At 31.5% G+C, this 25,229-nt stretch overlaps 1 protein-coding gene across 2 annotated transcripts; it reads right to left on the bottom strand.

Moving 5' to 3' along the window:
- Nucleotides 1–637: 637 nt before the first annotated feature.
- Nucleotides 638–23,536, bottom strand: LOC143045100 (N-acetyltransferase 9-like protein). 2 transcript variants are annotated; one of them, XM_076217398.1, is made up of 8 exons: nt 23,464–23,536; nt 19,380–19,551; nt 17,461–17,570; nt 16,696–16,752; nt 16,233–16,313; nt 4,928–4,987; nt 3,880–3,974; nt 638–965 (listed from the first exon to the last, which is right to left on the bottom strand). In XM_076217398.1, exons 2-8 carry the CDS (start codon nt 19,454–19,456, stop codon nt 852–854), a joined length of 594 nt encoding a protein of 197 aa, XP_076073513.1. In that variant the 5' UTR covers nt 19,457–19,551; nt 23,464–23,536; the 3' UTR covers nt 638–851. The 2 variants fall into 2 exon arrangements, with proteins under 2 accessions (XP_076073513.1, XP_076073514.1); XM_076217399.1 differs by having other exon boundaries at nt 23,452–23,474.
- Between the last annotated feature and the right edge of the window lie 1,693 nt (nt 23,537–25,229).

Genomic DNA, 25,229 nt, shown 5'->3' with positions numbered 1-25,229 from the left:
ACAAGTGAGAGGTTTAGCTAGCTGTAAGACCAGGTTTTACCCTTATTTTTTTACAAAAGAAAACGCCTGTACGAAGTCAGGAATATGACAGTTGTTATCCATTCGTTTGATGTGTTTGTGCTTTTGATTTTGCCATTTCATTACGGACTTTCAGTTATGAATTTTCCTCGGAGTTCAGTTTTTTTTGTTATTATACTTTTTTATTAACATAACAACTTATTCATTGTAGATATGGTCTAAGTTAACCAAATTAATAACAAGTATGGCAGAACATTTAAGATTGTATGCACTAGATGTATTTTTAAACAACCCAAGTTAGTTCCGGTTGTATGGCTAGATGTTCCCTATTTCAGCAGGTTCAAAATTTCTTAGATTTTTAATTAATCAAACAACTTCTGCATTTTTAATGAAATGAATGAAAGTTTGCTGAATGCTTTGTGGAACTATTCATGCTTACTGATAAATCTACCGAAATGTAGGCCAGTAATTGCCACTAGAAAATACAGGTATCTGGGAAATAGACAAAAATTTGACTGCAATCTTTAAATGGGTTGTAGCAACATTTCTAAAGCAGACATAGAGCATGGCACTATTCCTACGCAATACATTAGGTTAATGACAATATTTTAACTAAATATGGACGCATATATTTACTGTTCCTCTCCAATGCAGTCAAGGAATAAAAAATATTTCTATTGGGTTATAATTATAATATTTAGTTTGATGATTATATTGTCAATTAAACACAACATGAATATGTTTGCTGAAATTCACGAAAAGACTATTGTTCAGTTCTTTCTTTCATCATTTTCCTCTGGCACTGCTATATCCATAATATGCTTTATTCAATTTTATCTGTAGTTTAAGATTTGGAATGTTTTTGTTCTGTCATACACATTTTTTTTAAAGTCATCATCAATATTTAGTTCTAGAGTTATCTCACTGAACACTTCACTCTTTGAAATCTGAAATAAAAAAATTGTATGTTCTTAATTCCATATTGTAATGTACTAGGTAAATATTTAGTTAAACATAAAATCAATTAAAAGGACAGAATGACAATTTAAAGAGGTTGAGTTATTACTACCACTGGGTCGATGCCTCTGCTTGTGGACTATGAGTCCCTGAGGGTATCACCAGCCCAGTAGCCAGTACTTCGGTACTGGCATGAAAATACGGATTTTTTGTGTAATTAAAATTTGCTGTTACAAAATGATAGAAATTATTATAAGTTAAGGAATGTATCTCCCTCATTAAAACAAGACTTTAACCCTGCAACATGTTCATGTGCTTGTTTAAAATTCAGGCCTACAACATATACATGTGAGACAGTGTCTGTCCTAATTTTTTCCCCATTAACATGGCCTGTACATGTCCATATTCGAAGTCTTTATCTGACAACATGTACATGAGCATGTTCCAAGTCTTAACCCAAAAATATGTACATAGTCCTGTTCTAAGTCTTAACCCAACATTTTGCACATATGCCTGTCCCAAGTCTTAATCAAACAACATGTGCATGGACTTTTTCAAAGTCTTAACACAACTTCATGTACATGTGCCTGTCCCAATTCTTCACACAACATTATATATATATATATATATATATATGCCTGTTCCGAGTCTTAACCTAACAACAAGTTTTATACCTGTCTCAAGTCTTAACCCCTATTTTATGTACATGCATCTGTCCCAAGTCTTTACCCAACATTATGAACATATGCCTATTCCAAAATGCAACAAGTACATGTACCTGTATTAAGTCTAAACCCCTATTCCATGTACATGTGCCTGTCCCAAGTCTAAATGGTTTAGATAGCGAACAAATTTGAAAGTTATCTTAGATATTGTGAATCATTATAAACAGCTGAGCCAAGAGTGTAAAATACACTCTTTTTTGCATATTGAAATTGTTGAGAATATAAAATGGGACATTTAATAAATTTAATCATTAGTAAATAAATGGCTCTGTAGAAAAACATGTCTGAGCATACCCTTAATTAGGCATATAATAATAACTATTGCATTAAATATGACTGTCAAAAGTCCCTAACTCTGAAATGATACACCAGAAAAGGTTCAAAATGAATAGCAAATCTACATTCATAAATTTTAACAACAGTATTAAGTTTGTAGTAATTTGATCAAAGCATACTAGAGCTAGTGCAACATATTTAAAAAAAAATATTTTTGGTCAAAGTCCCATAACCCTGAAATGATAATATCAGAACCTTTTCAAATTGAACGTTTTTTTAATGTTCACCAATTCCAACAGTATATGCTGGATTCCAATCCTTATCTTTCCGTCAAAGTGTTTTATTTAGGTGACGTTATTTGACATCATTTTTGCATTTGATAGGCATAAAATTTATGTTAGTGCGTTGAGGTAAGGGATGATTATTTTTAGCTCACCTGGCCCGAAGGGCCAAGTGAGCTTTTCCCATCACTTTGCGTCCGCCGTCCGTCGTCGTCCGTCGTCGTTAACTTTTACAAAAATCTTCTCCTCTGAAACTACTGGGCCAAATTAAACCAAACTTGGCCACAAACATCATTGGGGTATCTAGTTTAAAAAATATGTCCGGTGACCCGGCCAACCAACCAAGATGGCCGCCATGGCTAAAAATAGAACATAGGGGTAAAATGCAGTTTTTTGCTTATAACTCAAAAACCAAAGCATTTAGAGCAAATCTGACATGGAGTAAAATTGTTGATCAGGTCAAGATCTATCTGCCCTGAAATTTTCAGATGAATCGGACAACCTGTTGTTGGGTTGCTGCCCCTGAATTGGTAATTTTAAGGAAATTTTGCTGTTTTTGGTTATTATCTTGAACATTATTATAGATAGAGATAAACTGTAAACAGCAATAATGTACAGCAAAGTAAGACCTGAAAAGAAGTCAACATGACCAAAATGGTCAATTGACCCCCTAAGGAGTTATTGCCCTTTATATAGTCATTTTTTAACAATTTTCACAAAATTTGTAAAATTTTACTAACATTTTCCACTGTAACTACTGGGCCAAGTTCATTATAGATAGAGATAATTGTAAGCAGCAAGAATGTTCAGTAAAGTAAGATCTACAAACACATCACCATCACCAAACCACAATTTTGTCTTGAATCCATCTGACAGTGTGTCCTTTGTTTAATATTCACATAGACCAAGGTGAGCGACACAGGCTCTTTAGAGCCTCTAGTTTTGGGATAACTTCTTTGTGACTGCTTCAATAACTGGTTTTTAATGATAAAATTAATATATGTCTTAAGGCAGGGTTGGATTTTGTACATAAGAATGATTGAAAAATGTAAAGCATTCACAATTACTTTATCAGTTGAAGGATGCAGGGATCCATGTAGCCCATTAAACGTTTAAATGATGTAAGAAAGAGTATAGTAAAAGAGAATTTCTGGTAATGGAAAAGATATGGACCAAACATTTATGTAAATTTTCAAGTATTACAAATCCAGGCAAACTCAAGTTATGGTACAATATGTGAAAAATTTACTTAAATGTGACAATTGAAGTCATATAACTCTGGAGATACGAACTAGAAAATTAAAAAAATTGTCAAAAGGGAGTTTATGATCATTTTATCAATCCCATTAATAATGTAAAGTTTTGAGAAAATCAATCCAGGGATATTGGGGTTAGTGTATGAAACATGAAAAATTGTCTGAAATCTAACCATTAAAGTCCTGCAACTCTTGAGTGACTGTCTAACATTTTCAAAATCAAAAGCTTTTATCTGTTAATCATAAAGTTGTCTAAAAATTATCTAAGAATTGGTTGGATCAAATTTGAGATGACAAAGTGTGATGGACGGAACAACATTGGTTTACTGAAAAATGTCCCATCGTATAAAAAGTGGACAGTCCTACCTCACTAAAACCTATACTTTTAAACATCGACAAACTAGGTTTGTTGTCCATGCCAATTTTTGCTGTAAATCTCTTCATATCAAGTTCTTCTATTCCTGAAAACAGATAATTTGAGGTACAGATAATTATGATAAAAAAAAAAATCATTACTAGTAACTTGTGAACATATTTTTGCTTAAATTTCAATATGGTTAAAAATTTTGTTTGTTTTTAGATTGACTGAATGCTGTTAAAGTTCCAGAGGCAACTTTACAATGGACAATCAGGATCATAGCAAATTAATGAAAAATAAAAATACACTGGTTTGTACAAGATAGGCATGAGTTGCATGTTTATGTCTAAGCTGACAACTCTGTCACATAGGCCCCAAATATGACAGACAGAAATATGACAGCATTACTGACAATAAGTACACTTCCAAGATGTGCCTATGGTGTATGAAATGGTACCAATTGTGCTATGTTTTACAAGTTTTTCATTATTTCTGATTCTCCTTCTAATAGATGTTGATTTCAAACTGTTCATGTTATTTTTCATGTTTATGACTTTCAGACCTCCTATACAGGTATCTTCTCAAACCTCAGACTTTCGGACCTCCTATACAGGTCTCTCCACTATGTTAATTCCCTTGGTTCCCAAATACTAGAGGGGGTATTTCTTCCTGAGCATTCTGACTACTGTTTACTTTGAAATGTTCACTATTTAAATGGTCCTATCAGTTGCATAGATATTGAACTAAGTAAAATGAGTGGGAAAAATTTATTGCTGAAAGTGAAAGTAGTGATTTGGCCAACATGAAAGCAAGGTAGAAGTTAGCTTTCAGCATTTATTCAAGATCCAAATCCTATCGTTGGCATGTCAATAGGGCTCTCAAAAGAAAAGGCACAGATGGATTGTCCTGGATTTAAATTTATTTCATGTTTGATGCAGAGCAATTTATTTTTTTTCAATTTGACTTTAACAAAGAGATGAATTGTAACCAATGGGAAGAACAATTGTGGTCTGAGACTGTTATCTTGTTGTATCCTGCAATTTAGTATTAACATACCATATCTCATCATTGAAAACAAAGCTTCCTTCCCACAACCTTTACCTCTGGCCCTTGGTTCTAAAAAAAAATTATCAATTCTTTATCATGTTTATGTGTGCTGTTAAATATGCAAAAACATGTTACAAATGAGATGTCAACGTCTTTTCATCTACAATCAAAAGATATATGTTTTTTTAGATGCAATCATATTTTTTTATTGAAAATGTAAACAAATCTAATGACATCAGACATTATTTAAAAGGCCAATACCATAAAATTAATCTGAAGACCAATAAACGAGTTATTACATCAAAAGACATCATTCTGACTAAAAGTTTATCATTTTTTCAATGTACTTTAATTCTGACTTACAAATCATCAGGTCATTTTTATGATACAGTTCAAAATTCATTGGGTTTTAAGGTGAGTCAGTATACTTCAAGGGGAGATAACTTATCATGGGATCATTGAGGTTTTATGTCCCACTGAGACCAGTTTTGTTTATCATGATTTTGATGTGAAAAGAGTCCAATAACAAGACTAAAAAAATCTAAAAATAAAAAATGTATCCATTAAATGTGAATTGAAACAAATATTTTCCATTTTCACATGAAACAAAATACAAATTCCCATACATTTAGCCTTTCTCAAAATTTTTCTATTAAATGAGCATGTTTATACAATTTTTATTTAGTGATTTCAAAATTTGAAATTTTGACATTTTACTCATAAAAATATGAACCAGATGCTCCGCAGGGCGCAGCTTTATATGACTGCAGAGGTTGAACCCTGAACGGTTGGGGCAAGTATGGACACAACATTCAAGCTGGATTCAGATCTAAATTTGGATTGTGATTAAATAGTTGACACAGCATAGGTTTCTGACACAGAATGAATGTGGTCTAATGAACTTAAAATATTTTTTTGGCCTTTGAGCAATTTTGGACCCTTTGGACCTTAATGTAGACCAATTTGAAAACGGGACCAAAATTAAGAATCTACATACACACACATACCAAAACTCCCAAAATCAAAGCCAACCTTCTTTTTATGGTTATACACCTTGTGTTTAAATTTCATAGATTTCTATTTACTTAAACTAAAGTTATAGTGCGAAAACCAAGAAAATGCTTATTTTGGCCCTTTTTGGCCCCTAATTCCTAAAATGTTGGGACCAGAACTCCCAAAATCAATAACAAGACTAAAAAAATCTAAAAATAAAAAATGTATCCATTAAATGTGAATTGAAACAAATATTTTCCATTTTCACATGAAACAAAATACAAATTCCCATACATTTAGCCTTTCTCAAAATTTTTCTATTAAATGAGCATGTTTATACAATTTTTATTTAGTGATTTCAAAATTTGAAATTTTGACATTTTACTCATAAAAATATGAACCAGATGCTCCGCAGGGCGCAGCTTTATATGACTGCAGAGGTTGAACCCTGAACGGTTGGGGCAAGTATGGACACAACATTCAAGCTGGATTCAGATCTAAATTTGGATTGTGATTAAATAGTTGACACAGCATAGGTTTCTGACACAGAATGAATGTGGTCTAATGAACTTAAAATATTTTTTTGGCCTTTGAGCAATTCACTATGCTGTTGAAAAAATGTTTGAAGAAATTTTCTTTTTATTTATGAAATCTGAAATAAGAAAAATTTAACCCCCCCCCCTTTTTTTCACATCCCCCTTTCCCTTTTTCTAAAACTGATCTCAATTCAAATTTCTAATGGAGTTTGCAACAATAACTACTCATTTAAATACATCATAAAATATTAAAATGTAAAATAAAGTGCTTGTTATCACTGAAAGGTAAAGATTGTTTTAATTTATCAGTTGATAGTAAAAGTGAATATACATTGTATATTGTATAAAACAATGATTTAAGTTGATTCAACCACTATTCTGGACAAAGAAAGATAACTTCAATTGAAAATTTCTTGCTATTGCACAATATTGTGCAATTAGAGATTTCTTGCTATTGCGCAATAGTGGCAATTGAAAATTTCTTGCTATTGCACAATACTGTGCAATTGAAGATTTCTTGCTATTGCTGAATACTGTGCAATTGAAAATTTCTTGCTATTGCACAATACTTTATATAATAATTTTGGATCCTGATTTGAACCAACTTGAAAACTGGGCCCATAATCAAAAATCTAAGTACATGTTTAGATTCAGCATATCAAAAAAGCCCAAGAATTCAATTTTTGTTAAAATCAAACTTAGTTTAATATTGGACCCTTTGGACTTTAATGTAGACCAATTTGAAAACGGGACCAAAAATTAAGAATCTACATACACAGTTAGATTTGGCATATCAAAGAACCCCAATTATTCAATTTTTGATGAAATCAAACAAAGTTTAATTTTGGACCCTGATTTGGACCAACTTGAAAACTGGGCCAATAATCAAAAATCTAAGTACATTTTTAGATTCAGCATATCAAAGAACCCCAAGGATTCAATTTTTGTTAGAAACAAAATAAGTTTAATTTTGGACCCTTTGGACCTTAATGTAGACCAATTTGAAAACGGGACCAAAATTAAGAATCTACATACACACACATACCAAAACTCCCAAAATCAAAGCCAACCTTCTTTTTATGGTTATACACCTTGTGTTTAAATTTCATAGATTTCTATTTACTTAAACTAAAGTTATAGTGCGAAAACCAAGAAAATGCTTATTTTGGCCCTTTTTGGCCCCTAATTCCTAAAATGTTGGGACCAGAACTCCCAAAATCAATCCCAACCTTCCTTTTGTGGTCATAAACCTTGTGTTAAAATTTCATAGATTTCTATTCACTTTTACTAAAGTTAGAGTGCGAAAACTAAAAGTATTCGGACGACGACGACGACGACGCAGACGATGACGCCAACATCATACCAATAAACGACCAAAAAATTTTCAATTTTTGCGGTCGTATAAAAAGATTACAATACAAGGACATTGTAAAATTGTTTAATAAGAATGTGCAAAATATATCTTTTTTGGACTGTAATAGGAAAATTTGAACAAGTTTTGAGCTGAGACAATCCTGCTGACATATAAATCATTTTTTTCCTGAAGAACTATTGTCAGAGCTTTTCAACAAAACTGATTTGTCTTTTTTATGTCAGGGTATTAAACCTATGATTTTCGAAGATGTAATCTAAATTTACAACATTTCCCATATCCCATTTGTCTGTTGTCATTCATACATAAAAAGTTGTCAGCTATGATCTTTTCTAAAAGTCTTCACTGACGTAATTAAAAGTTAATAGAAACGTCAAAGTTGTGTTCCACATTGTAGAAAAGGCTGAAGTGCGTTGGTTAACACGCTGAAGTGCAATGGTGACATTTTGACACTAACTGGTTGTTAGATACGCTGAAGTGGGTTTGTGGGTACGCTGAAGTGGGATGGTCAAACATTGACGTTGTGTATACTAGCTAAATGCGATGTTCTGAAGTTGAAACCCCATTTTAAATGTGGCAGTGTAGTGGTTAGTGTGCTAGCCTGCATTTGGAAGACAGGGTTTTCTGGTCAGGCCAAACTAAAGACTTAAATTTTCAATTTGCTATTTTTTTTTGGCTTAGTATACAACAGTATGGAGTCAGAAAATAGACTGGATGGCTCAGATTAGGTAAAATGGAATCGAGTTAGGGGACATTGTTTTCATAATAAGCGTTCAAGTGTGATTAAAAAAAACAGGTTCAGCATGGCGCTCTTTAAAGTACTAACTAAGTAGGATACACTTAATTCTATCAAATATACTAGTAACTTGTTCTTGTCATGTCAGTAGCTACGAAATTTCTCACAACACTCATGCATCCATTTATCTAATAAATCATAACAGTTTTTAAGAAATAAAAACTACTGATTTATGCTTGACATAATAATAGTGAGATGTGGAATACACTGTTTGAAGGATTAGGCAAAGACGTAATAAGGTGGTTTAAAATAGGTAAAACAAGAGTTTTTATCACAGTTATTCTACCTATTACTGTAAGGTTTCTTTTTGACCATTGTTTTATTATGTTCTTAATCTGTATAATTTTATCATTATAGTTGATGTTGACAATATTGTCCAAGTCCACATCAAAATTTATCCCAAGTAGTTTAAAAGTTGTCTCCCCCCATGAAAGGTTAACTTCGGGACATAAAATTTCCTTGCTATACTTTTTACTTCCAAACCAAATTACTTGTGTTTTCTCAAAATTTATATTTAAACCAGATATTTTTGCAAACCATTCCAATTCAGATAAGGATTCATATAAAGATTTTTCACTACCATCTAAAATCAATGAAGTGTCATCGGCAAACTGTGACAACTTATGCTCAACTTGAGTTACTTCAATACCACTAATTTCCTTATTTCCTCTTATCTTTAGTGCAAGAATCTCAGCACAAAGGATGAAAAGATAAGGTGAAAGGGGGTCACCTTGTCGGCAGCCTCGACCTATGTTAAAAAATTCAGAAAGGTTACCCCCTTGTATAACTGCAGACTTGATATTATTATAAAAAGCTTTTATCCAGTTGATAATTGATTCCCCAAAATTAAAGAACTCTAAAACATTTAGCAAAAAATCCCAAGAAATAGAATCAAAAGCCTTTTCGAAATCAATTAACAACAAGAGTCCAGGTATTTCATGATCTTCTGTGTATTGCATGATATCATATAAAAGCCTTATATTTTCTCCTATGTACCTCCCACTGATAAAACCAGTCTGATCAAGATTAATAAGTTTGTCAAGGACAGTCTTAAATCTGTTTGCAATTACTGCTGACCCAATTTTATAGACAGTGTTTAAAAGTGAAATAGGACGCCAATTTTTCAAAAAATGACGTGGTTTATTTCCTTTTGGCAGGCAAGTAATAATTCCTTGCTTTTGTGTTACTGACAATTCTCCCTGTTCTGAACCATAATTTAAAGATTCAACCACAAAAAAATGGAGATCTTTCCAAAAAAATTTAAAAAATTCAGTAGAAAAGCCATCAGAGCCAGGAGTTTTATTATTTTTCATATTTTTTAATGCCTGTCCAGCCTCTTTGACTGTGATTTTACCCTCCAAGCTCTCCTTCTCACCATTAGAAAGTATTGGAACATTTACATTTTTAAGATCTTCTTTCAGATCAGCTACTGAACTTGAGTTATCTCTCTTCTTATATAAATTTTCATAGAAAAGTTTTACTTCTTTTAAAATTTTGTTCTGATCAGTAAGTATTTCCCCATTATCTCTTTCAATTTTTGGTATAATTTTACTCATAAAATTTTTTGACTCCAGTCCACAAAAATAATTTGTTGGTTTTTCACCTTCCTCTATCCATTGAACACGTGATCTGACTATTTTACCCTTTAATTTTTTAATACGTAATTGCTCAAGTTCAATTTTTTTGCTCTCAAGTTTAGTTATTGAAAGTTCGTCAACATTCTCCTCTAACTGTATAATTTCATTTCGTAAAGTTGTTTCCCTTTTTTCAGATTCCCTTTTTTTGTAACTGGAATAAGAAATACTTTTCCCCCTGATTTCCATTAATAAAGTTTCAAGAAAAAGTTGGTGATTAATTCTCATTTGAATATCTTCATTATCTATCTCATCAATATTGTCAAAATCATAAACTAGTGCACAATATTGTGCTTTGATTTCACTTATCTTTTGTTTAACTGTATTTATATATTCTATATCATAAAGTAAGGAGTTGTTGAACTTCCATAAACCTTTTCCTCTAATAAAAGGATTAAATTCCAGTTCAAGTAATACCATAGAATGATCTGAACGATAACTTGGATGTACTTCACAGTTTTTGAGACTATTTAACATATTATCTGTAAGAAGAAAGAAGTCCAATCTAGCCTGTTTAAATGGAGTTCTTTTTCTCCAAGTATACCTTTGGACATTGGGATAAAGCTCCCTAAATGGATCTATTAAACTTCTTTCTTCTATGATTCCTAAAATACTATCTCTAGCCTTAGGATTATTAGTATGTTTGTAGTTACAATAATCCATATAAGGGTTCTGTACAAGATTGAAGTCACCACAAATTATGTAACTTTCATTTTCAAAATCATCAACAATGCCCATAATATTATGAAAAAAATCAGGACTATCCATATTTGGTCCATATAAGCACACTAAAGTAATTTTTTGATTTTCTACAAAAATTTCTAAAATCAAATAGTTACCATTTATATCTTTTTTTTCTTTTAACACTTTGAACTCAAAATTATTGTTGAATAATATAGCAACTCCTCTAGAATTGGAACTGACAGAAGAAAAATAACTTTCATATCCCCACATAGATCTAATACTATTTTCTAAATCACTTGTAAAATGTGTATCCTGGATACAGTAAATATTACATGCTTTTAACTTCAGCATATTAAAGACATCTTTTCTTTTAACTTTATCTCTGAGTCCCTGACAATTAACAGATAGAATTTTTAAAGAACCCATATTTGTAATAACTTTGTATCAATATACAACATAAAATATTTTTCAAAAACAGCACAACATTGCTGACAGTAACAGGATATATAGATATCAAACATGATAATTAGCAGAAATTGAAGACAGTGAATTTGAAGAAATTGTAATGAAAAAAGATTAAAAACATATGTAAATGATTCAATATGGCAACACAAAAGTATCATTCTATACTTTTTATGTCAAAATTTATAGTATTGCAGAATTTATATTTTACAACTAATTTTGCCAACCTAATGTTTGAACAATAATTTAATAGTATTTATATATAGTTTGTTTTCAAATTTCTATGTTAGTATATATATCTTATTCAAAAATTATCAATTTATAAAGTCAAGTGTTCATTTTCTTTCCTGCAGTCTTCTTCGAACGTCATCAAAAAGTCTATATTTCAGTTTTTTTATTCTTTTGTATGGAATTCTCCTATTCATAGAGTGAAGAAGGACATATTGATTAAAGAATATTTGGAGGGAGGATTAAAAATGATAGATCTTTATAGTTTTACCATGGCACTAAAATCATCATGGATAAGAAGGATTTTTCAGAGAGATAATAAGTGGCAAAGTATTTTGATGTCTGATATTGATAAAAATAAACTTTTTAATTGTGGTGTTCAGTATATCAAACAAGCTAGTTTATATATCAAAAACAGTTTTTGGAAAGATGTATTCAGAGCATGGGAAATGATTACTGATAAAGAAAGAAATATGGACTATGAATATTTTTTATCAAGTCCTATTTGGTTTAACAATATGATCAGAATTGGTAATAAACCTGTTTTTTATCAACATTGGTTTAATCATGGTTTACAATATGTTAATGATGTAATAGATGAACATGGATGTTTTATTTCATTAGAATTGTTACAGCAATGTTATGATATCAATGTAAATTTTCTGAATTACATGAGTGTTATTTCTGCTATTAAAAAAGCAGCAAACAATTACAAAAAAGGTTCATATAAGTTATGTTGTCCATTTATTCCAGCTTGCTTACAAGTCTTTTTTAAAAGTAGAAAAGGTACTAAAGATATGTACAAAATACTCATAAGTAACAAGGTGACTCCAACAGGACAACTGAAGTGGAGTGAAATATTAAGTGAAGATCTTATTTGGAAACATATATTCAAACTACCTTTTACAGTCACTGTCAATACAAAACTACAGTGGCTTCAGTACAGAATCAACCATAGAATTCTTGCCACAAATAAATTTTTATGTAAAATCAAACTTATCGATAACCCTCTATGTACTTTTTGTAAATTAGAAGATGAAACTGTTGAACATATTCTGTGGAATTGTGAGATTATCCAAAATTTTTTACAAGATGTAGATTATTGGTTCTTATCTGGTGGGGTAAGCCTGCCATTGAATAAGTTGAATTTTATTTTTGGAGATATATCAAAAGTTCGAAAAGGTGACCCATATAATTTGATTTTTCTATACATGAAACAATATATATACAACAGTAGATGTTTTTCAAAAGATCTTTCAGTCAGTGCCATTAAAGAAAAGTTAAAATATATGTACAATTTAGAAAAAATAATGGCAGTCAAAAATAAGAGACAAAAACACTTTGATACCATGTGGAATGCATTTAAAGTATTATTTTTATAATTCAATTTGTCATTTGTTTTTACAATCTATATTTATTGTCAAAACTAACATAAAATATTATTGTATCTAATAGCACAATTATTATGTACTGAAAATCTTACAGGATATTTTTTTTAACCTCTTCCTTTTTTTTTCTTTTTTTTTTATAAAATTCTTTAAAATTCTCAAGTGCCACACAGTGGTACATAAACATTTAACTCTAATTATATTTTCTTCTGTATTTTCTTGCTTCTTTTTTTTTCATATAAATAGAAAAAATTAATTTACAACAATGTTTATTGTCATAAATAAATACATATTCAAATCTATCGCTAATATTACTGTATGTATGTTTGATGTGTTGTATTTGTTGTAAATCTTGAAAATAATAAAAATTAAAAAAAAAAATAGTGAGATGTGGCGCTTGTTCTGTCAATAGCTTGAAAATTAGCTGATGTTCAGCTAAGCAGCAGAAACTGAGAAGTACAACAAGTTGGCACCATTTGGGTTTATTTTGGCCTAACCCATTGCAGTTTATTAATACTTTAAACACAATACAATAACTAAGATTGCCCGTTTTCTTACAAAGCAGGATTCATCTCGAGAATAAAACAAAAGTATCGTTACTTGATATAATGAAAACATTGCTAATAATTAATATATTATTTTAAAAGTTGTCCACACAAAATCATGTGATGTATACTTGAGAGAAATAAAGAATTTTATATAAGATCAAAACATGCTCAATAAAGGGCTGCGCTTTAGAGCATGATATGGCGTTGTTTGAAAGACGACGGGCGTATAAAAATGGAAAAAAGACTACAATGACAATGAGGAGCAGCAAGAAGATAACAGGGAAAGTGAAGATGGTGAAAGTGACTCTACTGAAAGTTATGATCTAAATGAGGAAGTAGGTGATGAAAGTAAGGATTTCATTGACGACGGGCTTATAAAAATGGCAAAAAAGACTACAATGACAATGAGGAGCAGCAAGAAGATAACAGGGAAAGTGAAGATGGTGAAAGTGACTCTACTGAAAGGAATATTTAGTCACATGTTAGGATTTTCATGTTGTCACTTGTTCACTTATTATGTGCTATTGTAGACTAGTTATGTTTTATAACATTTTTTATTGCGCTCAACCCTTCCACCGAAACCAAACTCTTTAAAAAAGCTGCAATGCTAAGGTATCATTTGTGATTTCAATTGCAATCAATTTTAACAAGAGTAAAACATCCTATATGCAAAAACAGTATTTGATTTTTATCCATAGCTTAGATAGTAAAAATGTTATCATAAAATGATATATGCCTCAGGGAACAGTTATTATCTCAGGGACTGCTAATGTGCTTTCATCCTTGCAACCATTCAATAATAGTACAAACGTATGACATTCATGGAACCTATTTTTAACAAAAAATTTAATGTTTTAAATTGAACTAAAGATTTTACAAATTTTATGTTTTCATCAGATTTTATTAAGTATTATTTGTTACATCAATAGATATAAACAATTCACCAAAGTTTCATGGACATTGGTGAAAGCCTTTTTGAGTTATTGTCCGAAGTGTTAAAAATCCCCCTTTTTTTATGAATAAAGCCCCATAAATCCAAAACTTAAAATCTGAAATTTATAAAAATTGAAAGGGAGCTTACATCAATAGATATAAACAATTCACCAAAGTTTCATGGACATTGGTGAAAGCCTTTTTGAGTTATTATCCGAAGTGTTAAAAATCCCCCTTTTTTATGAATAAAGCCCCATTAATCCAAAACTTAAAATCTGAAATTTATAAAAATTAAAAGGGAGCTTACATCAATAGATATAAACAATTCACCAAAGTTTCATGGACATTGGTGAAAGCCTTTTTGAGTTATTGTCCGAAGTGTTGAAAATCCCCCCTTTTTTATGAATAAAGCCCCATAAATCCAAAACTTAAAATCTGAAATTAAAAAAAAACGAAAGGGAGCTTACGTCAATAGATATAAACAATTCACTTAAGTTTCATGGAAATTGGTGAAAGTGTTTTTGAGTTATTGTCCGAAGTGTGGACGACGGACGGACAGACGGCACGACGGACGGACGGACAATGGAATTCCATAATACGTCCCGTCTAAAAGACGGGTGTATAAAAACTGTTGGGGACTTAAATCGTTCATTTCATTCTTTTTCCTTTCCTTTGTACATATATGAAACCTTCATCTACAAATCTTATTCTCCTGGCTATGAATCCATTTGTTTCATAACGCTGTATTTAAATGTCACAATATCCAAACGTCATGCAAAACTATCGCACTTCAGCGAAAAGAGCATCGCACTTCAGCATGGCCTTCACACTTCAGCATGGCCATCACACTTCAGCGTCCACATCGCACCTCCAAGTCCTACACATATATTGCACTTCATTCAGTGTGATACAGGGGTAAATTCAATAAAAACATATATGTCATTAGGGATGTGCAATTAGAGGGGAGCTTTCTGCATAAAACTTAAATGCTGTGCTCTTCTGATTGGTAGATATTGTTTGTAATAAATATTTTTTGATAGATGATTCAAAACTAAAGTAAAAAAAAAAAAAAAAAAAGAAAGCTTAAAGCACTTAATTTTCTTATAACAAGGTTGAAAGGTAATTGGGGTCAGTATAGGAATTAAATGTGAATCTACATTGTTTGTAAACAAGGCCATATGAATACACAAAAATGCCACATGACCCTATGTTTTTATTGTTGCAAAAGATGTGGCTACATTTGTACTAATTTAATGAATGATTTATGAAATCTTCTGATTTTTAAAGGTCAATCTGGCATCAATTTAATTCAAGACATAGTTTTGCTTTAAAGTTAATTGGAAATTTTTACTGAATTTACCCCTACAAGAAATATCGCTTTTGATACAAAGTTGTAAGGGTTCCACGGAACCCAGTGTCTTGGCTACTTTTGCTGTTGTCTATGTTTTAAACTTTAACTGTTTTGTTTTAAGATGGTAGAAAAGTCCAATTATAAGTAATGTAAGGAAAAGCAGAAAATAAATTTTACAAATTTCTTTCTAGACACTAGCTTTTGATCATAAACAAGCTTCTGTCCAAGATTTATACAAATCCAGGATAGTTAAAGAAAGTTATCAAAATTTAAAAACTTTTACCACAGAATTCCTATTGTAGTTTTTATTTGTCATTTTTTTTTTATAAATTGGCTTCTATGGCTTTTATTCTATAACATTCATGATAATAATAATATGTAAATATCACCTGCAATCATAATTTCTATTTCCCCACAGTGTACATCTTCCTCATCATTGAAGAAAATATTAACATCACCAATCATTTGTCCTGTAAATACAAAGGACACAGTTCTAACTCAGGAAAGACAATAGAAAACTTGTCAAAAATAAACTCAACCCTCCTAAGACGAACAAATTAATTTTGTAGTGTAACAAAGTTATATATGTCAAAACTAAAGATATTAACATGATTAAAAGGAATATCAATATTGGACTTTTCAAACTTTTTTTCAAATAAAACAACATCAAATTCAAATTGACCTAAATGTTCAAAAGAAAATTAGAATTGCTTCCTAACATTAAACATCCATCATGGTCATTGATTTTCTTGAGAAAAAAATTGTGCTCTTTAGGTGGTTTTTCATTGACAAATCATATATACCCACATCTCATTTATGACATGATATAAATGAATTAAAATCTTTGTATACCTATTTCATCTTGTACTTCATCAACACCCCCAGTTTGTAGAACTATAAAGGTACATTCTGTAAGTAAAAAATACAAACAATTATTTGTTATGTATCAGAAATTTTATGAAGTCAAGACTTGTCAAATAATGTCAATGATAAAGATAATAATAATAACGAATGTCTGGCAGCAAATAAAATACATATGCATTATGAGAAAATGTTAATGTAGTATGAATATTAACCCTGCTTTGTACTAAACCCTATGCTAAGCTAGATTGTTGATGTGCTAGATCCAAAGGCAACAGTTAGCAAGTAGACATGTCACCCAACCGAGCCACATTATTCAGACATTGACATGTTTGAGCTGACATGTTTTTGCTCTTACTCCTTAATGCTGCATGATTATGTATTTGGTATATACTTCTTAGTGTCAACAGATTAATAAAAATAGCAAATATCACACAAAAAGAAAAGACATATAAGTATAAAAGTATGGCAAATTACTACATAAGTCATAACATTGATTTGATTTTTGGTGTTTTAACGCCACTTTTAAGCACTGCTTTTGGGCTATTTGGTGATGGCCAATTTTTATTGGTGGAGGAAGCAAGAGTGTCCAGAGAAAACCGCAGACCTTTGATAGGAAAACTAACAATACTAGTCTATTAAGTAGGAGTTGAGTGCAATGCCATGAGTGGGGTTAGTGTTGACAAATGTCATAAAACAAACATATCTTGAAATATTCAAAATGGTGAAAGGCATTGGTTTTAATTTAGAGCTTACTCTTTTCATCCTCTCTCCAGCTTCTCTGCATATCATATTCCTCTTCCAATGACAATGGTTCTGATGCAGTAAGTTCTTGTAAGTCTTCACTTTGCATCCAAGAATGGTACCTATATAAATATCAGAATAATTATATATTATAAAAAAAAAAGGGGAATGTGTTTATGGGACACAGATGATTCCCCTGCTTGCATATAACATTATAAAGGGACATAACTCAAGAATTGTTAAAGGGAAGCTACCTTAACTTGTACTTGATCTTAGTTTTGTGGTAATAAGTATTGTGTATAGGTTTCATAATATTTGGTTGGAGCAAACTTAAGTTACAGAACGTAAACTAAATATTTTTCAATTTTTCGATTTATGAAGGGGCATAACTTGATAATGATTAAAGTGACGCCATCAAAATTCAACTTGATCTGTGTTTTGTGGAAAAGCATTGTGTATAAGTTTCATAGCATTTGGTTGAGGCAAACTATTTAATTAAAAAAACGGAAACTATAACTTTTGAAAAAAGGGGTATAACTCTAGAATGGTTAAAGTGGTGCCTTCATTATTCAAACTTGATCTGTGTTTTGTGATAATAAGCATTGTGTTTCATAATATTTGGTTGAGGCAAACTTAAATTACAGAATGGAAACTAAAAATTTTGTAATTTTTCCATTTAGAAAGGGGCATAACTCTAGAACAGTTAAAACTGACGCAACCAAAATTCAAAATCGATCTTGGTTTTGTGGTAATAAGCATTGTGTATAATTCATAGCATTTGGTTGATGCAAACTTTAGTTAGAGAACAGAAACTGAATATTTTGTAATTTTTCCATTTTTAAAGGGGCATAACTCTAGAATGGTTAGATTGACACAACCAACATTCAAACTAGATCTGTATTTTGTGGTAATAACCATTATGTATAAATTTCATAACTTTTGGTTGAGGCAAAATTGAGTTAGAGAACAAAAACTAAATACATGTATTTTGCAGTTTTTCAATTTATAAAGGGGCATAACTCTAGAACGGTTAAAGTGATGCCACCAAAATTCAAATGTGATCTGTGTTTTGTGGTAAAAAGCATTGTGTATAAGTTTCATGACATTTGGTAAAGGCAAACTCAAGTTACAATACAAAACTAATTTTGGGACGCAAGTACGACAAACGGACAAGGGTAAAACTAAATACCCCCTCCGCTACAGCGGAGGCATAAAAAAGAATATTCCTGAGAGTAAGAACGCCCTTTACTGTCAAGCAGTCATTTTTGGCTACTGTGAGCGTCAAATTGGATTAAGTTTTACCATGATTTGTCATTATATCCTTAACCTGATTAGTCAGAGGTCTCAAATAGTTGTCGTTACCATTATTTTTGGAAAAAAATTTAACGTCTATTTTTTTATCATCTATAAGAAAGCGTACATTTTATCATCATGCAACAAAAATTACCATTAACCTCATTTGGCAAGAAAATTTACAGTTATTCATTATGAAAGTACCGCCATTATGACCATCATACCTTAATACCCAGCTTAATTTGTACTAGATCTAGTCACTGAGTCAGCATAAATATATGTCATCTAACATGTATGTATTATTTTAACTTAGAGCAAACCAGTTGTTGCTCTTAATATCAACTTTTACTGTTTGTACAAGAAGCAGCAAATGCTAATAGTTAACATGTTTAAGTCTTTTGTTTTAGGAACTGAACTAAGTATACATGCTACCATGAAACCATTAACAGTAATGATGATAAAACAAGTATAATAGAAATTAAGAAAAACAGACAGTGTAATGTTTAAATATTACCAGCTCAGCCAATATAACTGATGCTAAACACTAATTTCATGTGATAAATAAATAATCAAAAAAAAATTTAAAGCACAAATCAAGTTGTTAATAATTGCAAGATAAATACATAATAAAGTCTTACTTAGGTACATGGAGAGCTTCATATGGAATTAATGTGACTTTCTCTCCTTTTATTTTCACATTTTGGTTTTTCCTCATGTTGATCCCAAGAGCAGCTGCCTTTTTCAGTAAGTTATACTATCATCGTCAACATATCCATTTTGGTTTCTTGAATACATATATGTTGTGTTAATCTGAAAAATCATAACATTCAAGAATAAAATAGAGTTGTCTTTCTTCCTACAGTCTCCACGACTAATTTTCATATCATAAATAGGATTTATTATTGGTAAGACTAAAACCAAGTATAGGTCTCTTTCCTGCATTTCTACCTACTGTAAATTTGCAAGCATTATTCTTTCACATTTTTATGTACATTATCATATGATACTTCAAATTTAAAACTAGAGGCTCTAAAGAGCCTGTGTCGCTCACCTGTGTTTACTGATGCTTTGGAAATCATGTAAAATAAGGTTAAAATCATAATTTATAGTATGAAATATCATTAAATACTATAATAATATCTAAGATAATAGCAAAAAACTGGGGCAGCAACCAAACAACTGGTCATCGGATTTGTCTGAAAATTTCAGGGCAGATATATATCTAAATCTGATGAACATTTTAGCCACCAGTCAGATTTGCTCTAAATTCTTCAGTTTCAGAGATATAAACCAAAAACTGCATTTTACCCTATGTACTATTTTTAGCCATGGTTGGACGCAAAGTGATGAGAAAAGCTCAATTTGCCCTTCGGGCCAGGTGAGCTAAAAAATGAAATATATAATTGAATGGCTTAATAGCAAAATTATTTAAAACCAAGTGTACATGGACTTTTAAACCTTAAAGAAAATGCTTTATCTTATCAAAATCTTTAGAATTTTCTGATGAATCTATTTAGCTGATCTTTTCCAATATGAAGTTACCACAGAGAACTACAAGAACTCTCTTTAGAACTTTGGCCACTGCACAACGCAAGTGCAAGGGAAAACCGTGATGCAAGAAGGAAAACAAATTTAATTATTTGCACTGGAAGGTAAATAATAATAATTAATTCATAAAAAAAAGAACAAATAAAATACACCAAAATTATTTTACACTGTAATACAGCTGTTACGGAAAGTTGTATAAACAAATGAGAATGGGTTTGAACTGTGAGTACTCTCAGATCTGTACTTGAATAAAGTGCATTTTTTGTTGTAAGGGATGAGGCATGGATAAAGACCCTGTCTGTCTGTGATAAAATTTGATGATTTTCTTCTTAATATTGGTCTGATGAGTTAAGCTTTTTCAATTGATTTTCACAGTTTGTTCTAGCTTATGATGTGCTGTTACACCACTGTCCTAGGTAAGGGGAGGGTCAAGCGCCCGGAAAAACATGTTTTAAAACCCTGTTACATTCTTTATATGCCTGTCTTGAGTCAGAAGCCAATTGTTCAGTGGTTCCCTTTAAATCATGTTTGCCATATTTATCGTTTTCTTGTAAATAAGGCTGTTACTTTGAAATCTCATTTGAATTGTTTCATAACTTTCCTATTGGGGCCTTTTATTCCCGACTATACAGTATGGGTTTTCTCATTGTTGAAGGCAGTACAGTTTCCATTAACTGCTTGCATCAATTTTAAGTGAACTTTGCTGGATAGTTGTCTCATTGGCAATCATACTTCATTTACTTATTTTCATAAGGAGATTTTGTTTAAAATTAAACATCATTCTATCAGTTCCCTTATTTCTCATGAATCTGCTCCATGTCCTTAAATGTCACTATCTGGTAAACTTTGGAAAACAATGGACATTCAACAATCACTAAATGACATTATATTAATTGAATTAATACGTTGTAGATTCTTAATAAATTTAGTTACATCAATAGAGGACTTAAATCATTATCTACAGATGTAAGAAGATATGATATGAGTGCCAATGAGACAACTCTTAAATTGTCTTAGTCATGACAATTTTTAAAAGAAAAACAATCATAGGTCAAAGTTTAAGTACGGCCTTCAACACAGATCCTTGGCTAACATCGAACCGCATATATATATGCATGGAATAGTTCAAAAACTTCCTCATAACTATGAAAGCAAACAAATGGTTTCATTAATTAATCATTTCAATCTCTTTTGGTTACTGATCAATTGGCTGTCTCAGACACCCAAACCATAAAATTGCTCTGGAATCTGAATCGGAAAGGGATTACTTGTTTTATATGACTTTAAGCACTGTAAAGTTCTGACATTGTTATTCAAGCATTATAAAGTCTAGATCACTTCCTTAAGATTTTCATTGACCTTCAAATTCTAGGTAAATTGTCATCCCAGTCGAGCTTCTTAGTGATTTTAATCGGTTTACCAACTTAATATGCGATATTGACACATGAACATGTGCCTTTGAGCATAAATATTTTATCTGCTTTGTCATGTTTGTTATGTAATGAATAAGTCTTAATGCACTATTATGATTGCATGGTTGTTTTTCTTGTATAGGTTTTATCAGAGACTTCTATAACACATTATGTGACAATATAAAGTTGTAATTTAATTAGTCTTAGATTTTAAGGTTCATCAAATGGAACTCCAATTATGGCATTGTAAAATCATAAGGATGTGATCTAGTTTATACCATAAAATCTTTGACTAACCCATGCACCTAAGAAAGTTTGAATTGGTTTACTAACTTAATATGCAATATTGCTGCAAGAACATGTGCCTTTGAGCATAAATATTTTATCTGCTTTGGTCTATAAGTCTTAATGCACACTTATGACTGCATGGTTGTTTTTTTGTAAAGGTTTTATCAGAGACAGCTATAACCATTGATAACACATTATGTTATGTTATAAAGATAATACTATCCACACTCATCTGTGTGTTATAAAGATATAATAGTCCTAAATTTCAAGGTTCATCATATGGATTGGGCAAATATGGCCTTTTTTATACCACAAAATCTACTATGAGTAAAGACTTACCTGTGCATCTAAGAAAGTTTTAAGGCATGGCTGTACCTTGAACAGTAAATAAATGCAATAGCTATTTGCATTTTACACTAAAAAAATTATAAAGTAACCTGCTTTTTGTTTTGCTTTCTTTTTCAAGTCTGCAGATATATGGCAATGTACAAAACAAATCTTTTTGTAATGCTTTATAATAGGAATATATAAGTACAGTACTGTAGTTGAAGAGTTGCTCCATCAATTTTGATTTGATGGTTGCAATTACATGTATATACCTTTTTCCTGGATCAACTACCTTTGCCAATAAGATTGCATTAGTCATTGTTAGTGATTGTCAAATCGCCCAATTGACAGCGTCAATTCTTTAGCTACATGACTGCAGTCTACAGTACTATTATTACTTAATTCACAGGGGCTTGTTTAGTGGGACAGACGAGGTTTTACTGTCAATGGCGATCGCTATCCTATATAAAATTGTTTAGTGGGTCAGACAAGGTTTTACTGCGATCGCTATCCTATATAAAATTGGTCAGACAAGGTTTTATATACATGATATAGGATAGCGATCGCCATTAACAGTAAAACCTCATCTGACCCACTAAACAAGTCCCTGTGCTTAATTGTAGGCAAATATATCACTATTGTTCCTCAATTGACCATGTCAATATGTATATATACAGTTCACTATACATTTAACTATTATATGGGAGGAGCGTCTCAAACATCTTTCCCAATTCAGTTAATTTTGGCAAAGGAAAACTGCAAAAAGGTGAAAAATACAATAGAGAAAAAAAACAAAACATGAATTTTGATAATCATGATAATGTATACATTTTTAAAAAATGCCTTTGAATCTTTTTTGTTATCTTGGTCCAGAGTTGCCTCAATGTTTTCCATATCTATGCATAGTTTTTTCTTTAAGTACTCAAGAGTAAAAATACTGCTATATACTTTTGACGACAGGTTTACGGTATCATGAACTAGCATGACTATATAGTGTATGTGTACCGAGCAACATCAACAACATGCTATGATTGATAATGTTATAAGTTTAAAGTACTCTTGGTATTTGATCCAAGTATTTATATGTGTATCACCCGACTCATTGTCTTAACGTGTAAAGAAAGAATATACGTACTGTCTCACTTACCAAGCTTACGTCAACTTTTGTCTACTTTCATTTTGAATACGAAAGCAAAATTATATATTTAGTTCGGTTCCGGAACAGCAACGCAACAATAACGGTTACACAAACTTTCAACTAGAACGGACTAATATATATATTACAAATCTGGACTGTCAGGCGCGTAGCTACGTTTACGTCAAAACGCCCGGGCGTACACTTGAATTTTGGTAAATTTTTTTAAAATTTTAATCTAAATAAATTAAAAGAACTGGTTAAAGCACATCAGCTTCGTAATTCTTTCTTCAGAGCTTTAAACATGTTAAATGCGAATAAAAGTCAATCAAATGGTACCGTGTTATATATTTGTTCATTTTCTGTCAAAATATGAATTTTCTGTGAATTCTATTTACTTTCTTTTGTTTAAAGCATTTTCAGTTCTGCTGAGATTCGATATGTGGTTTGCATTTTTATCGACCTGCGACAATTATGTCGCGAAAGCGAGACAGTGATCATACATTTCGTTCGCGTCGTCACCATTTAGGTCACAGTTAGTATGTGGTTAAGGATTTTTTTTTTAAATATTAACTTTGTTAAACCTTCATGAAATTTTACGAGAGTTGGACAGAAGCTTTTTGAGATCAAAATACTTATAGTATCCAGAGCATAATGATGAAATAATATTTAAATTTCCGTATTTTACTGATAGAAGGACTTCTATTTGAAGTTAACAAGTAGATAAAGTCTAGGGTTAATGTTTGTTACAAATCAATTACTTTGTCAAACCTTCCATGAATGTCATCAGTGGCGGATCCAGGGGGGGGGGGGTTCCGGGGGTGAGCACCCCCCTTTATTTTTGCCGATCAATGCATTTGTATCGGGACATATGTTTTGCACCCCTTTGCACCCCCCCCCCCTTTGCCCTGGGTTAGCGCTCCCCCTTTCGAAAATTCCTGCATCCGCCCCTGGTCATGAATTGTATTAACCTTGGCAGAAGCTTTTTTATGATAAATATCTGAAGTAAAATTTTGAATGAATTCTTTTTTCATTTTCAGTTGACAAACGGACTTAATTTTTCACAATTACCAGACGGTCTGGGGATTTTATTTTTAATAAAATTTGAAAACCTTCAGAGATTGTCATAAAACTTGGGTAGAAGTTAATATTTCAGATCAAGAAAAAATATCTTAAGAAAAGTTTGATTTTTATAAAACCGGTAATAGACTGATAAATGGATTCTCATTTCGCGGGAAGTAATCCCAGGCGAGAACCAAGGTTCCATGGAACCCTTGAACCTTTTACGAATTTTCATAATACACCTGAACATCTATGAAAATTAATTACTTCATGTCCACTAAATAAATTGGCTGCACAAATCAGAGGTTTAATTCGATCGAGTGGGGCTCCTTTTATACATATTCTAAAGTAATTTGTTTGGACATTTTCTCTTTAACCAATGACCATTAGATTCCAAATCAACACAATGAATAAATTAAACATTAGAGATGAACAAATTAGACTCTAAAGTAAGTTGCTAATGATAAATGTTTAATGACAGAAATGGTGTCTCATTCTCCATAGGCTCGTTAGCTTCAAGGGGCTTCTTCCCCTGCAACCCACTGCCAGTAGATGCTTTAACCTGGACCCGATTGTGATCCTCAAACCCCTCGCCGAGGTTTGGGCGTACACTTGAAAATAGTCTAGCTACGCCACTGACTGTGCTGTGACTACGATATGAATAGAATGTAAACCCTAATCGAAATAAAGAAAAAAGTCATCGCAATTCAAAAACC

This window comes from Mytilus galloprovincialis, chromosome 9 (genome assembly GCF_965363235.1).
Source record: "Mytilus galloprovincialis chromosome 9, xbMytGall1.hap1.1, whole genome shotgun sequence".
NCBI classification, from domain to species: Eukaryota; Metazoa; Mollusca; class Bivalvia; order Mytilida; family Mytilidae; genus Mytilus; species Mytilus galloprovincialis.
This window is presented reverse-complemented; position numbering and strand designations above follow the sequence as displayed.

Coding starts and splice junctions, on each gene's coding strand:
- LOC143045100 (XM_076217398.1), bottom strand. CDS start 19,456: ATGAGGAAAAACCAAAATGTGAAAATAAAAGGAGAGAAAGTCACATTA. Junction 4,988..16,232: donor AATAGAAATTATGATTGCAG/GTGATATTTACA, acceptor ATTTTTTTTTAG/AACCAAGGGCCAGAGGTAAA. Junction 966..3,879: donor AAAGTATAGGTTTTAGTGAG/GTAGGACTGTCC, acceptor TTTTTATTTCAG/ATTTCAAAGAGTGAAGTGTT.